The sequence below is a fragment of the Cyanistes caeruleus genome, chromosome 3 (assembly GCF_971803275.1).
Source record: "Cyanistes caeruleus chromosome 3, bCyaCae1.hap1.1, whole genome shotgun sequence".
Classification (NCBI taxonomy): domain Eukaryota; kingdom Metazoa; phylum Chordata; class Aves; order Passeriformes; family Paridae; genus Cyanistes; species Cyanistes caeruleus.
Window position 1 is genome coordinate 73,127,988 of NC_141703.1, and position 14,318 is coordinate 73,142,305.

A 14,318-nucleotide genomic window follows, 5' to 3' on the forward strand; every position below is an offset into this window, starting at 1 on the left:
ACCAAGAGAATTCTGTGTCAAGGGCCTTTAAGAAATGACAGGTCAGTGACAGAGGGAGCCATAGTTAACATTCTTTATTGTCAGGTTTCAAGCCAGAATTAAAATTTGACATTGTTTATTTGTATAAAAACTTGCACTGATAAAGCAATAAAAGGCCAGTTGTCCAGATCTGTAGTCACTGATGCTTTAGGAAATTTTAGAATAGGAGTTACAGAATTCAGCCACTGATTGATAAATAAGATGTAACAGCTACCACTTAGTTTTGATCAGAGAGCATTTAAGGCTGTGTTCCTGATGCTACTCGGGCTACAGCTTCTGTATCAGTATTGCAGAAGCACCTCCTCCTCCATTGCAGATTCCTGCAAGACCATATTGTCCTGGTTTCAAAGCATGGGCCATGTGAACAACAATTCTTGCTCCAGACATTCTAAATATAAGAAAAACAAAAGAACATAGCTTAGTTTAAAGGAAATTCTTCATTTGACCTACAGAGGGCAGTTGGTGGAATATAGTGTCAACAAAAAAATCTGAATCCTTTTGTGTGCAATAGTGTGCAATACAGATTAAGTACTGGTGCTAGAGAGGAATAAACACAGAAGTTCTTAAACATGCAGTTTTTGTTTGTGTATGTAAAGTTTGGGATAAAGAGATCACCTCTACGTCAGCCTTCATATTCAGAGTACCTCTACATGCAGCAAAGCTCTTTCAAAGAAGGGAACAAATCTCCCACAACCAAATCAATAATAATAATTAAATTCAAACATACCCTTAATTTGCTTAAAACTTGTTTACCTAGAAGACAATGCCTCGGTGCAGAGCAAAACCCAGAGCTTATTTTGCTTACCCTATTGGATGTCCAAGAGAGACAGCACCTCCATTAATATTTACTTTCTGTGGATCAATGCCCAGCATTTTAATATTGGCCAGCACCACAACACTGAATGCTTCATTTATTTCCCACATTGCAATATCTTCTTTTTTCAGACCTGTCTCACTTAGAATCTAGAAATAATACAAAATAATTACTACTATGATAAAATTAAGAAAGTAATTATAGAAATAATAGATCTGTTTTGAAGTCAGTGACTCAGGCTGCCCATACTCAGATTCACAAACTCACATTTAGGAACCTCTTTGTCAGATGGGAAAAAGCAAAACTGATGGACTGAACCACAAACTTGAGTTTTCACCAAAGAAGGAATGGACAGCAGTCCATGCCAAGGATATATTTCCATCACACAAAACTAAGACTGCTGCTGCAGTTAGTCCTTTTAAACTGACACAGTACTGCCTCACACCATACACTTCAGTACCTTTTAGAATGAGTCTGTCCTCATATAACCGTATTTATTTTGCCTTTTGGCCATACAAGCTGCAAAACTGTAAAGGTGTAAACATGTCCAAAGTTGCTAAAAGCAGTATAGAACAATACTCTTTCAAAATAAGTGTGAGAAATTTTTTAACTCTGAAGATCTGCATTGTAGCTTTGGTCCTCTGTAAAACATCTGTTCTTTGTATTTGCGACATCATAATTTCAATCCTAATTCAAGAAAGCCCACTGAGAGGGGATGAATCAGCAGTGGAATGCTAGGCAAGTTTGTTCTTTTTTTCCAAAATGTATTCCATTTTGCTCTTACCTTGGGAACAGCATATGCAGGTGCAATTGGAAAGTCAATAGGATCAACAGCAGCATCTGCAAAAGCTGGGAAAAAAAAAAAAATCACACAAGTTGTTTAAAGACCTTGTGTTTTTACCATAAATGATTTTCTTTGCAACCAGCAAACACTGCCGAGATAGAAAAATTCTGAATACCATGGTCCATGAAATAGCTGCATCTAAAATGCAGTGCCCTAAGTAAGCCACAAAATAATATTTTCAGATTTTTTATTATATATAGAAAATTCTGTTTATGGTCTAAAGTCTGCTGGTATAACACTTGAAATTTCAAGGACTGCATGGAGAATATGCAGCCATAATGTCAGGTAACCAGCCAAACAGGACTCCCAGTCTGAGAGCACATGATGGAAGTATTTTCCAGGACTTTCCTAGAGGTAAGAAAGACCATACCTACTATCCGTGCCAAGGGTTTGACTTTCAGTCTCTTGGCTGCCTCTGTAGTCATCAGCACCAAAGCAGCTGCTCCATCATTCAGAGTACTGGCATTAGCAGCTGTAACTGTTCCTAGAAAAGGTAAAACATTCCTTAGACAGAGGTTATGCAAAACAGCTCATGTATATCCTGTTAAGGATTGTTTTTCCCTGAGTTAATTGAACATGAAGTCTCAATCATTTGGTGAAACCCATTGCACAGAGTTCACTAAAAATGAATTGTTTTCTGATACCTGTTTGACAAAACAAATGCAGCCCCAGCTATTTGTATCTCTATCCCAGTGCCAGTTTAGATCATGCCTTCCATGGCAGCTGCATCACTGGCATTTGCACAGAATTCCAGCTCAGGAAGAGTTGTGAATGAGGGGCAGCTTTGAGTTAGCCAAAGGAAGGTTTATCAATTACAGATTCAGGAAGCAATGGCAACTCTGGAAAGCCACTCCAGCTGCACAGCAACAAGAGTTTACACTTGGCAGAGACCAAGTCAATAGCGAAACTGAAACACATCCGTCACTCTTTTTAAGGTAAATGTCCCAAACAGAGGTGTTCACCGGTTTAAGGTTCTTGGACCATCTTTTAATCCAAACCACTTCATGCTGTTGTGCAGCGTGTTTCTTTATCTCAGCAGACATTTAAAAATAAAGGGACTGTTGTTGGGCATTCAAGCTCCTGTGAACAGTACTCTCCACTGTGACAAAGCATCCTTGCACTTGGCAGAAAATTAAGCCAAGTGCTTAAATTAAGTTCTTTTAATTGATATTTACCATTTTCTTTTTGGAAAACAGCTTTCAGCTTTGGAACTTTACTGAAATCAACACGTTTGTATTCTTCATCTTCTTTCACTTCTGTATCTGGCTTCCCTGAAATTCAGATTTGGTTTAGTATTCTGCAGAACAGTTGACTAAATACTGCCTTACATAAATAATTTATTTCAGTAAAAAAGTGCAAATGCATGTAAAATACACATCAAGAAATGTACTTAAATGAACTGAAAAAAAGTTATTCCTTAATCTAATTTATTTAGAGTAGACCCATTTATACTTCCCAGTGGCTGAACAAAAAGGACAGAGTGTATCTTTAATGTAAATTAAAGCAAATAGATACAAATAAATGTCCTTAAGCCATAACTAAATACAATAGCTAACCTTTCACTTAGACAAAAAAGAAGATATTAAAGAAAAATTGAAAAACAAAAACCAGATGACAGGTCACTGACTGCTGTTCACCAGAAAGTCTGCCCAACAGAAAATTCTTAGGTGATCAAAATTAATGTTCCTGAGATTTGCATGTTTAAACAACACAATCTGCACTGAACATAGACAATGTTACAGCTTTCTATGAGAAACACAATCCATCTCATCAGACCTTTCCACAATACCTTTTTTTGAAATAGTGACAGGAACTATTTCATTTTTCAGTACTCCTGAGTCCCAGGCTGTTTTGCTCTTGGTGTAGGAGCCTATGGCATAAGTGTCCTGCTCCTCTCTGGAAATAGTGAACTTCTTTGCAGTGTTCTCAGCACAGTTGCCCTTGGAGAAAACCAGGCCTGTTAGGTTTGGTATTCCTGAAGATGCAAAGCACAACTACAGCTGAAAAAACCTCAACCAGCAGATTTCCAGAACTGAACATGAGTAATATTTGGTGTCTATTTCTGATTTACACAATCAAGAATAAATAGTAACTTTTGGTTCTGAAATATAATTGTCAGATTTAGCAAATGTTTTCTGGATCCAGATGATCAAAGTCATAGAGGAACTTTGCTTACAAGTTGCTTTTTTTTCCCTCCAATTAAAAAACCGCATGCAAAAGTAAGTTTTAAAGTGCTCAGGGCTGACATCTTCAGAGACTGAAGATCACTGTTCATCTGCAGAACCACATATTCACATTGTTTTCCTAGTGTTTTCACTCCATTATTACCTTGCCTATTCCAAAGATTACACGAACAGGTCAACACACAGGGCTTACTTAGTCTTCTAAAAATTGTAGACATAAAAAATATATATCCTTTTTTTCTAATTACTGGAATGAAATAAGAATGAAACAACCAAACCATTTTATATAAAGGTAAATCATGATTGCAATTATATACTCATAATTCACTATCACCACTATCTAAATATCCAGTGACCAAAAAAAAAAAAAATTATTTAGTCAACTGGAAAGATTTGCCCTTGAAGAGGTTTTGTTTCACCTCTCATTTCATTAGAAAACCCAATGAATCAACACAAAACCCTTTAGTATTGTGTCCCTCCATTCTTCAAACAAGCAAGTTCACTTCTATGTAATGAATGAATTTAAAGTCTTCAAACCTCAAAGCAACAGCAACTTAGGCTATTGCCAAAACACTGGCAAGAGTAAGCTCCTAAAGCCATCCTGTGGACTTTCTTGTATGTTCTCACACAGACTGTTAGGGCTTTCTAGACAACCTACATCTGCTGTAAGACAGACAAAAGGTCCCAATGTACTGTCCCAATCTATTCAAACCTGGTGTATTATAACTGCTAGAATTTTTTCTTCACATGAGGGAACTATCAAAGCCACTCTTTAGATTCCTATAAAATCCTCACATTCAAAACCCATTTTAGCTGAAATGTGTGAATGAATTTTAACATTCCCACACAGCCTAAACACTAGAGTGCAAAAAGAATAAGTCATGAACAACTGAGGTCTGTATCAAATCTATGGATCACAGTAAATATTCTTCATTACATGTTTTCCTGTATCCCAGCAAGAACACCAACTGATCAATAAATAATGCCCTTCATCTGTGAATTACCACCGGTAAAGGTCAGAAATATTCATAAGCTGAAAGCAGCCATTCTCTTTTCAAACTTTTCTTCCCTGGTGATTGTTCTTGACTATCTTTGCATCAGTTGTTTTCCAAATCCATCCTAAGTTTGCCCTTGCTTGTCCAATTTAAGTTACCCTGCTGATGAGTAAGCACACCAGCTGACTAAAACCTTCCCACAGGAGGTATGAGATAAGTACTCTGGGGGAGGGAAAAACATGAGCCTGCTGGATCCTACAGAGCAGGTATCCTCAAAGACACCAAGCAACTTGCTTGCTCCCTCCCTCAGATGTAGCAACAGCAACCCATCAGCAGCAGAATTAATTTTTCTCTTTAATCCTTGCTTTAGGCTATTCAGACTGCAGAGACAGGTAATTACTAACACACAAACTGCTGTGGTGTTTTGGTCTTCTGTCCAGTCCCTCCATTACTGCTACTGCAAGAAACTTGGTAATGGAAGACTTTTTCCTCCTCATTTCCAGACTTGCTAGATGAAACAGTTTCATAACAACTGTAAGCAAGCTCTACAGATTTGCATCAGGTCTATCTATGGTTGATACATGAACACTGTGCAGAAATATTTACCATATGGATATGGTTATAAGCATCTGTCAGCCCATCTTTTACTATCAGGTCTTCCAGCTTTACTCCTCCGTAAGGTGTTGCCCCTCTGCTCATTGTGTAGGGAACATTAGACATGCTCTCCATTCCACCAGCAACCATAACATCCTGCCCAAAGGAAACAAGATAAAATTGGCAATCATGCAGTGTGTTCTCCATGACTTTCTGTAGGAACAATATTAATAAAAGCTTAAGCACAGGTGCTTCATATTTCTGAGGAGTCTTAGAGAAAGAGGAAAAAAAAACCCTTTAAGCATTTAAAAAGCAAGCAACAAGAACAACTGGAGATAGGTTAATCTACCCTGGTAGAAACATAACATGAAGTAATAAAGGAAAGAAAGAAGGATGGAGACAAAACTATTGAAAAGACAGAAAAATCAGAAAGGCAGTGGAGATATGGAAGCAGCAGCAGATCAGAGGAACAAGAGCCCCCGGCATTTCAATTCCATAAAGTGAAAGACCCAGAGAGAGAGCCAACACAATTGTTTATATAATGGTGTACACTGACTCAGGCCACTGGGAACCATCACTGTCATACCACAGATACCTCACAGCCCACAGCCAGGAAAAACAAACCAATACCAGCCCCCCATAATTTATAGCTCTAAGAGACTAATAACTGGCTGAGTCTCTGCTTTTGCTGAGACTGGCAGCACAGCTTGTATGATTAATTCAGCTGAAAACTCCAGTTCTATTCAGAGCTCATGGCCTACATCTGTCAAACCAACCAAAGGCACAGTCACTCTCATGAAGTCATTGAATATAAATGACTAAATCCAAACGCAGCTGTTTACAAAGACGTGCTGGGCTGGTTCAAAGTCTGGTGACAAGATTTCCATCAACTTCAGCAGGCCCCAGACAAAGTGCTGCTCTCTGCAAGGCAAGGCCAAAGCAATAAAGCAGTTGCTTAACTCTAGTTAGACTGTGATTTCCACAGAAGGGACATCAAAACTTAAATACGTTATTTTTGTTCTAAACACACACAGAAACAAAAGTATTCCTCACTTATGAGCCACTTACTTTTAAAGCAAAAAATATATATAACTGAACTGATGATATTTTCACTTCCAAAAACCAAAGATGCTGCCAAAATGCTTTGGGTGTGGAATTAAAAACAAAACTGAAATGTCTTCCTTCACATTCACACTTCTCCCACATTCTCTGCTGCACAGCATTTAATGGCTTACTGAAAATGATGTATTCTCCTATCCTCCCATCAAGTGACAGTATTTTTCCCATTGCATAGAAAAACTTCCAAGAAAGTTAACAGAGATGAGCAATTCTCCTTCATCAAGCTCTTTAATTAAACAGCTTATTCAGCAACAATAAATTCCACTTCTTCTAAAACAATAAAGAAGACTGAAAGACCTTTAGTGTACTTGGACACACATTGCTTGAATAGGTGTATTTAATTTATTTAAATGTTAACACTGTCTGAAAGTCACCAAAAACTAAGTCTCATAAAAATTTCTTCACCTTTTCAAAACAGAAAGCTTGAAAATTCCCTGAATTATATTTTGAGGGCTGGAGTGGTAGGTGGGTTGGGGATAGAGCTGTAGAGACATGATGTAAATATCCCCCAAACAATCCACCTTGTTTTCTCAGCTCTAAGAACATGTCTGAATTTTCCAACTACAGCATTTACTTTCTTTTCTGTTTTGAGTTCAAACATACTTAAACAACTATAAAATTAGGGTAGCTTTATTATCCCAAGCCAAAAGACAATCCCAAACCAAAGAGCACAGTCATTGGTAGGACAGGATCTAAAACATTAATTCTGTGGTTTTTTTCCACAGAACAGCACAAAATCCACATACCTGACTCCCACACATCAGGCTTTGTGCTGCCATCATGATTGATTTCATTCCTGAAGCACAGACTTTATTGACAGTTGTGGTAGGAGTGGCAATTGGAAGACCTGAGTCAAAGAAGTTGTTTGTACAGCTGTTATTTGAAGGGTAGACTTAAGCATTTTTAGTGGTGTTTCAGCAACATTTCATATTGAACCAATTTTTATCTAAGCCCAGGATGTTCAGCTTGCACTATTTATCCTGCCAGGGCAATTTTTCTACACTTATCCATAGTTACCATCCTCCTCAGAGACCCCTGTTGTTTCTTCCCTTCCAACAACTCACTTATGATATGGGGGAAGGCAAGGAAATGGAAGATCAAGGAAGGGATTCCAGAACTGTTCCTGTTCCCAAAACCCTGATCACTGCCTCTAAGCAGCATCCAAGCCTGAAAAAGCATAAATAAGCTGTAGAGCTTAGCAACTGGTAACAAGACAGACGCTAGGAAAGGCTGGACAGGGCTTTGAGCACCCCAGTCTAATGGAAGGTGTCCTTGCCCACAGCAGGGGGTTTGGAACAAGATCTTTTAAGGTCCCTTCTGACTCAAGACATGACATAACTCTGTGAAAGAAAAGAACGTTACTTATCACTTTGCCTAACATAAAAGTAGTTTCTTCTCCTTCAAAAATGTACAGGAACAGACCCAAGAAAGTACACAGTTCTTCCCTGACCTACAGGCTTTCCTAGAAACAAGATAAGGAATCCCACCCCCACAGAAGAAGGGAGAAGAAAATATTTTCAGCACCCCAATCCCTTTCATACTACAGTTAACATCATACAGTGAATCCTTCCAGTGTCAGCTCCAGACTCCACAGGAAGATGAGTTGTACATACTTATGAGGTGAAGAAAACTGACTCCTTATCCAGTAAGAATTAATAATAATGATATACTGAAGAAAAAAGTCTGTTTTGTAAAACATTCAGAGCAGCACCCATGTGGAATTACCAGCATGGTCTCCAGTACTGTCTTCTCCAGGTTCTGCAAACACTGTAGGCAATAACATCCCCCTTCCATGAGTGCAACACGCACCCTTCACTAGGCAAAAAGCATCCACACACTGTTCTGACAAAGGGCTGCCCACCACTCTGCTCTAACTCACAGCCCAATAGATTCCAGATACATAAAGACAGAAAACCTCCAACCCCAGCATCAAGAGAAGAAATACCTGCACCCAAGACTGCTTGTCTTGCTGGAGCTTGTCCTTGTCCAGCCTGCAGGACATTGCCCATATAGGCCTCTTTCACTTCTTCTGCAGGGATTCCTACAAAACAAAATGGTTTTGATTCAGGATCCTCTTGACAAAGGTTCCCACTGAAGTTTTCTATCAAAGACTAATGAAACTTGCCACATCCAACCCATGTGCTAGTAGAATCCAGGCCCCTGTGTGTGCATTCCAGATCTCTAACCTCATTCACGGAGTATGGTGAACAGGTGACACCCCCAGAAAATAATTCTCCTGTCACCCAGCAGAACAAGCTGCAGTTATTTCACTGAAGTCAACACTTCCAAGTCTCAGTAATCACCTGAGAAGCTCAATTTTCACGGCTAGTTAAATGCACAAAACTTCTTTTGTGCTAGAATTATGTCTAAAGACAATTTTGCTCGTTTAGCAAGGGCAAGCCAAGGCCACCGGAGAGAAGAGGTCTGCCCTCCTGCTGCATCTCTTGCAACAGCCCTAGCATCCAAGTGTAGTACTAACCCTCCTTTCCCCTAGAAAAACTTTTTTGCTAGATTAAATCCATCAAAAGGCTGACAAGGCTGTCCTTCAAGTACATGTGCCCACATAAAAAAACAGGCAGGGAAAGGAAAGGCCACTGGTCTTCAGCAGCAAGTAGCCTTTTCATCAGCTTACACACCATAAAAAGCCCTCCCAAAAAACCAATTACCATGTTCAGTCACATTTGGACTAGCACAGATACCCCCAGGCTACATTCTACTCCTAGAAGCAGCCCTTAATTCAGATTGAACTGAATAGTGACTGATAGTCAACTTTACTTAAATGTCATTTGTGGATAGACTTAAAAATGCCACAGGAGCAAAAAACTCAGGACATTGCAGTTTTTTTTCATTACCAAGCCATTGAAAAGACACGGAGCCACTTGAGGTTTTCTTTGTCACAGGAAAAAAATGTGTATACACACCTGCTCTGTCAATTGCTCCCTTAATTGCAATAGAACCAAGTTTATTGGCTGGCAGTGATGAAAGAGATCCTTGGAAAGATCCAATAGGTGTCCTTACAGCACTTACTATCACCACCTCCTATGTGCAGAAGAACAGAGTAAAAGTCACAATCTCTCTCACAATTGCACAAATATAACAGTATTTTTAAATGTATCTACTTATTATTTCACTGATGCCACAGCTTCTCTTTCATCCTGCAAGTGTTTCAGAGCACTAAAATTTTTATTAATGCATGCAGCATGAAGAGTAAACATAAGGAGATTGGTGGGCAGCGGGCAGCACACAACCTCTGGATCTTGGAGCTGTGGTGAGATGGCTCACGTGGCTGAAGTGCTGCCATGCAGGGATAAGGGCTCTCCAGGAAGGACAAGGAGACAAGCCAAGGAGGGAGAGGAGAGGCCTTGAGCTTTATGGGACAGAACAGGTAGAGTGCATTGAGCTCAGACTTAGAATTGATGATATTTGCAAGAATCCTGAACAACCTGCAGCAAAGGGGGATCAAAGAAAGTTGGCTGATGTTCAAAGACTGTCCCCTCTGAGCTCCAGAGCAATCCATTCCAACAAGCAGCAGGTTGGGTGAAAATTGTAGGATGGATGAAAAACTCACACACAAAAATGAACCATACAGGAGATGGAAATGGAGAGAGAGAATCTGGCACACAGTCTGAGCAAGCAGGGATGAGGTTATAAAAGCCAAGACTTGAATCTGGCAAAGGATGTCAAAGGCAACAGGAAGGGCCTCCATGAGCACCCAAGAAGCAAGGAAGATATGGGCCTGCTGCTGAACTGGGAAGGGGATACGGTGACAAAGGACAAGGCTGAAGGACTGAATGCCTTCTTTGCCTCAGTCTTCAGTACTAAGACCAGCCTTCAGGAATCCCAGGGCCCAGAGACTGGGGGAAGGGTGGAGCAAGGAAGATGCACTCTTGGTGGAAGACAAACAAGTCAGCACAAACTGGACATACACAAATCCATGGTCCATCCTAATCAGATGCACCCAAGAGTTCTGTGGGAGCTGGAAGATGACTTTTTAAGGTTACTTTCAATAATGTTGGAATGGTCACAGCAATTGTAAGAGGTGCCCAAGGACTGGAGAAAAGCCAAGCATGACTCCTATCCTCAAGAAGGATAAGAGGACCCAGGGAACTACAGGTCAATCAGACCTACCTTAACCCCTGGAAAGGTGATGAAACAACTAACCCTAAAAGAACACTTACATGAACAAGACAATCATCAGGAGTCATCAGCATGGGTTCACCAAGGGGAAGCCATGCTCAGACAAATTGCCAGCCTTCTACTGTGAAGTGACTAGTTGAATAGAGGAGGAAAGAGCAGACATTGTCTACCTGGACTACAGTGAGGCTTTCACCACTGTCTCCCATGAAAGCCTCACACAGAAGCTAAAGAAGTATGGGCTAGACAAGCAGACAAGAGGGATAGAAAAGGGCCGAATGGCCATGCTGGGGGTGGTGATTGAGGTACAAAGTCTGGTTGGAGGCCAGTTACCAGTGCTGTGTCCCAGGGATCAGTACTGGGTCCAGTCCTGTGAACATCTTCTTTAATGACCTGGATGATGGTGCAGTGCCACCACCAGCAGGTTTGCTGGTGACACCAAACTGGGAGGAGTGGCTGATACACCAGAGGGTTGTACTGCCACAGAGAACTTCTACAGCAGCACCTCACCATGATTAATACTGGAAGGAAGGGTGCAAAGAAGGGAGAGCCAAACTCTTTTCAGTGGTGCCCAGTGACAGGACCCAGTGGGCACAAACTGACACAAAGAAGTTCCCACTGAACAGCTGTCAAGAAGCAGCAGTGATTGCTTTCAACTGCATTGATTTCAGTGAAAGTTAACCACAAAGCTTTACAGGACCTGGTCATGAGATGTTGGTTCTTTTATTTACACAGGCAAAGAAAGAAAACACTACCAAAAAAAAAATAAAAACAAACAATACTTGTTTAGAACTAAGAAAGGCTGTCTATTACTGTAACCCCTTCATCATGATTGACTTAACTTTTCCTCATCTTTTATGTTATAACAGCAAGTCTCAGATTAACACAAGTAATTTCAAAGGGATCAGTTGATATTTCATTTGATATCAGCTGTCTTTTCCCATTCTGGGTTGATAGTTACATGAAGCTTACATCAGCTGACATACTTCTAATTTTGTCCCTCACTTAGCAAATCAAAATAAAAATGGCAATCTGACTATTGTTTCAGATTTTAAAGTAAAATATGGCTTGGGCACAAGTGACATTGTCTTTAAGACAGTTATCTCGTGATGATTTTCTTTAAAAAGTCAGTGATTAACAAACAAATCTAAAATAGCAATTAGTCAGATAGGGCTTTATACTTACATTTATAGTACGCTGCGATGCATAGCCACGGCTTGGAAATTTCAGAGCCTGAAAACAAGAAAGTCCTCAGAATCTCACATCAAGAAAGCCAACGCCATAATGTTTCATTATGTAATGTACCCATTTTCATAGAAGTTATTATTCCAAAAATTAATATCTAAGAAACACTGAAAAAATATGAAGAAAAATCATAACATGCCTTTGAAAAGAAGTGTGGTCTAGTACAGTCTCACCATAACATCTGTGATAAAATGTTTTCTGAAAAATAAACAAATACTCCTTCAAAAACAACACTGAGTTCATTTTGTCCAAGTCTATTATGTACACCTACAGCATATGTCTAAGCCAGGGGTGAGTGCTGTTATCTTAGAAAAAGTTTGCTAGTCCCTCTGTCTGCTTCTCTGGACTTTGGTTCATTCCTACCATTAACTCCACAGCTTTTAAACAGTGGCAGTTTGCATCTACAACTTCCACTCCCTTGGTGTTTCATGAACAAAAATGAAGATAACAAATTCAGAACATCACACCAAGATAGGACAATATAACAAAACCAAGAAAAAGGGATTATCTGAGAGTCTAATTCACCAGCCAGTAGCTTCATCTAATTAAACAGTGCAAAGATACAAAATTATATCTGTAGGTTTGTTTCATATATTAACAGAAAGATCTTTCCAATAGTGACTTAAACCACTTTCTTCAGCCATTTCCTTAGACAACATTTCAGCACTCTGGAAACTTTTAGCCTTTACTGAATTACAGCTATATAAATACTAATTAAAAACAACTGTTTAAGAACACCACCATTTTTACAAATTAGACAATGCCTTCTGGTTGTGTCTGCAACATGAAAATTTAGTCTATTTCTCTTCTTCATTAGCTAACCTTCAACTAACAAAAGGCTGCTTTTTTTTACTGTTTTGAATTAGTTGCTTGATTGGGGGGGGGGAAATTTTTTTTCTGTTTTTTTCTCCCCAGCTCAAGTTATAATAGGCAGCAGGAAGTTTTAAATTAAACTTCTCCCTGAAAAAGAGTTATGTCCCTTACAGGGTGTTAACAGCAGTACTTTCAAGGGTTAGCATCAAAAAACCAAAGCCTAACCAAGCTTAGCAATATAAATACCTATGCTACCATAAATACTCTTACTGTACAAGGCCTGAAATTTAAAGTGGACAAACCAAGCAATTGTTTACCAAGTAAAACAGGCATCTGCTAGGAGAGTTCATACTCTGTCAGGAAGGAAGGACGGACCCACTTCCACAGCTGGGTAAAATGCAACCTTCAGCTGTGCATACGGCAATTGGGGTGCGATCCACCTGGCCTCCTTTCCTCCCGGCACAGCTCCCCACGGCCGCGCCAGAGGCCATGGCCCCGGCAGGGCAGGCACAGCCAGCACCTGCCTCCGGCAGTGCCAGCAGCGCTGCCGGCCACACAGGCTCTGTGGGCAGCAGCATCCCACCGCCCAGCCGAGAAGCAACACCCTCAGGTGCAATTTTGTATCTTTACACTGTTTAATCGGAGGAGTCCAACCCGACTGCTGGCCCTGCCTGCTGGGACATTCCTATGGCTGCAGCGGGTACCGGACAGGGCTCGGCAGCCGCACCGACCACGGAAAAAGCCGCGCTCAGGATCGCGGATAAAGGTCCCGCCGGGCTTAGTGCGGGGCCCGGGGCCGGGAGAAGCCTTCACCCATCATCCCTCACCCGGCCCGGGACCCGCTCCCTCCGCTCGGCTGCCTCCCGGGCCGGGGGTTTTCGCAAGAGTGAGGGGAGGGGGCGCAGCCGCCCCGCCGCAGGGGCGGCGTGACCTTGGCCGAGCCTTTCCAGGCCCGGCGGCAGGGCCGGGGCTGCGCAGGGAAAGAGAAGGGAGAGCCGGGCCCGGGGTCGCCTCACCCGCAGCAGCCCCGCGGCCGGCCGCCTCCCGCACAGCATCGCCCCCGCTGCCGCCGCCATGTTCCCGCTGGCGCCCCCGTCACCTTCACCGCCGCCGCCACCCCCGCCTATAGCCGGCGGCGCCCCGCCCCCTGCCCGCTGCCATTGGCCCCGCTGCCCAGGGCGGTGCCACACCCGCCCCTGCCATTGGCTGCCGCGGAAGGCGGGTGGCGGCGTCAGAGGCGCCGGCGCGTGCGTTGCCTGAGGGGCCGCAGCTGCCGCGTGCGCGGGAGGTCCGCAGCCCGGGAGCCCCGCGAGGCTGGACATCAGGAGGAATTTCTTCACGGAAAGGGTGATTAGACATCGGAATGGGCCGCCCAGGGAGGCGGTGGAGTCACTGCCCTGGAGGTGTTTAAAGAAAGAGTGGGCGTGGCACACAGTGTCGCGGTCTGGTTGAGGCGGTGGTGTTCGGTCACGGGTTGGACTCGATGATCCCGGAGATCTTTTCCAGCCGGACGGATTCTGGGGTTCCCAGCGCCAGGC

The 14,318-nt window shown here is 42.0% G+C and overlaps 1 protein-coding gene across 2 annotated transcripts; it reads right to left on the minus strand.

Moving 5' to 3' along the window:
• Positions 1 to 59: 59 nt before the first annotated feature.
• On the minus strand, positions 60 to 13,911 carry ACAT1 (acetyl-CoA acetyltransferase 1). 2 transcript variants are annotated; one of them, XM_086881940.1, is made up of 13 exons: positions 13,098 to 13,740; positions 12,107 to 12,165; positions 11,908 to 11,955; positions 9,510 to 9,627; positions 8,534 to 8,629; positions 7,335 to 7,435; positions 5,482 to 5,625; positions 3,487 to 3,637; positions 2,873 to 2,968; positions 2,068 to 2,181; positions 1,638 to 1,702; positions 845 to 1,002; positions 60 to 427 (listed from the first exon to the last, which is right to left on the minus strand). In XM_086881940.1, exons 5-13 carry the CDS (start codon positions 8,595 to 8,597, stop codon positions 307 to 309), a joined length of 1,014 nt encoding a protein of 337 aa, XP_086738066.1. In that variant the 5' UTR covers positions 8,598 to 8,629; positions 9,510 to 9,627; positions 11,908 to 11,955; positions 12,107 to 12,165; positions 13,098 to 13,740; the 3' UTR covers positions 60 to 306. The 2 variants fall into 2 exon arrangements, with proteins under 2 accessions (XP_086738066.1, XP_086738065.1); XM_086881939.1 differs by lacking the exons at positions 12,107 to 12,165; positions 13,098 to 13,740 and adding an exon at positions 13,797 to 13,911.
• Between the last annotated feature and the right edge of the window lie 407 nt (positions 13,912 to 14,318).

Bases quoted from the DNA above. Each gene is read 5' to 3' on its own strand.
- ACAT1 (XM_086881939.1), bottom strand. From the start codon at position 13,856: ATGGCGGCGGCAGCGGGGGCGATGCTGTGCGGGAGGCGGCCGGCCGCG. The intron at 7,436-8,533 runs GTATTTCTTCTC...TCTTTGACTCAG, and splicing joins ACAAGCAGTCTTGGGTGCAG to GTCTTCCAATTGCCACTCCT. The intron at 1,703-2,067 runs GTATGGTCTTTC...TTTTTTTCCCAG, and splicing joins ACCCTTGGCACGGATAGTAG to CTTTTGCAGATGCTGCTGTT.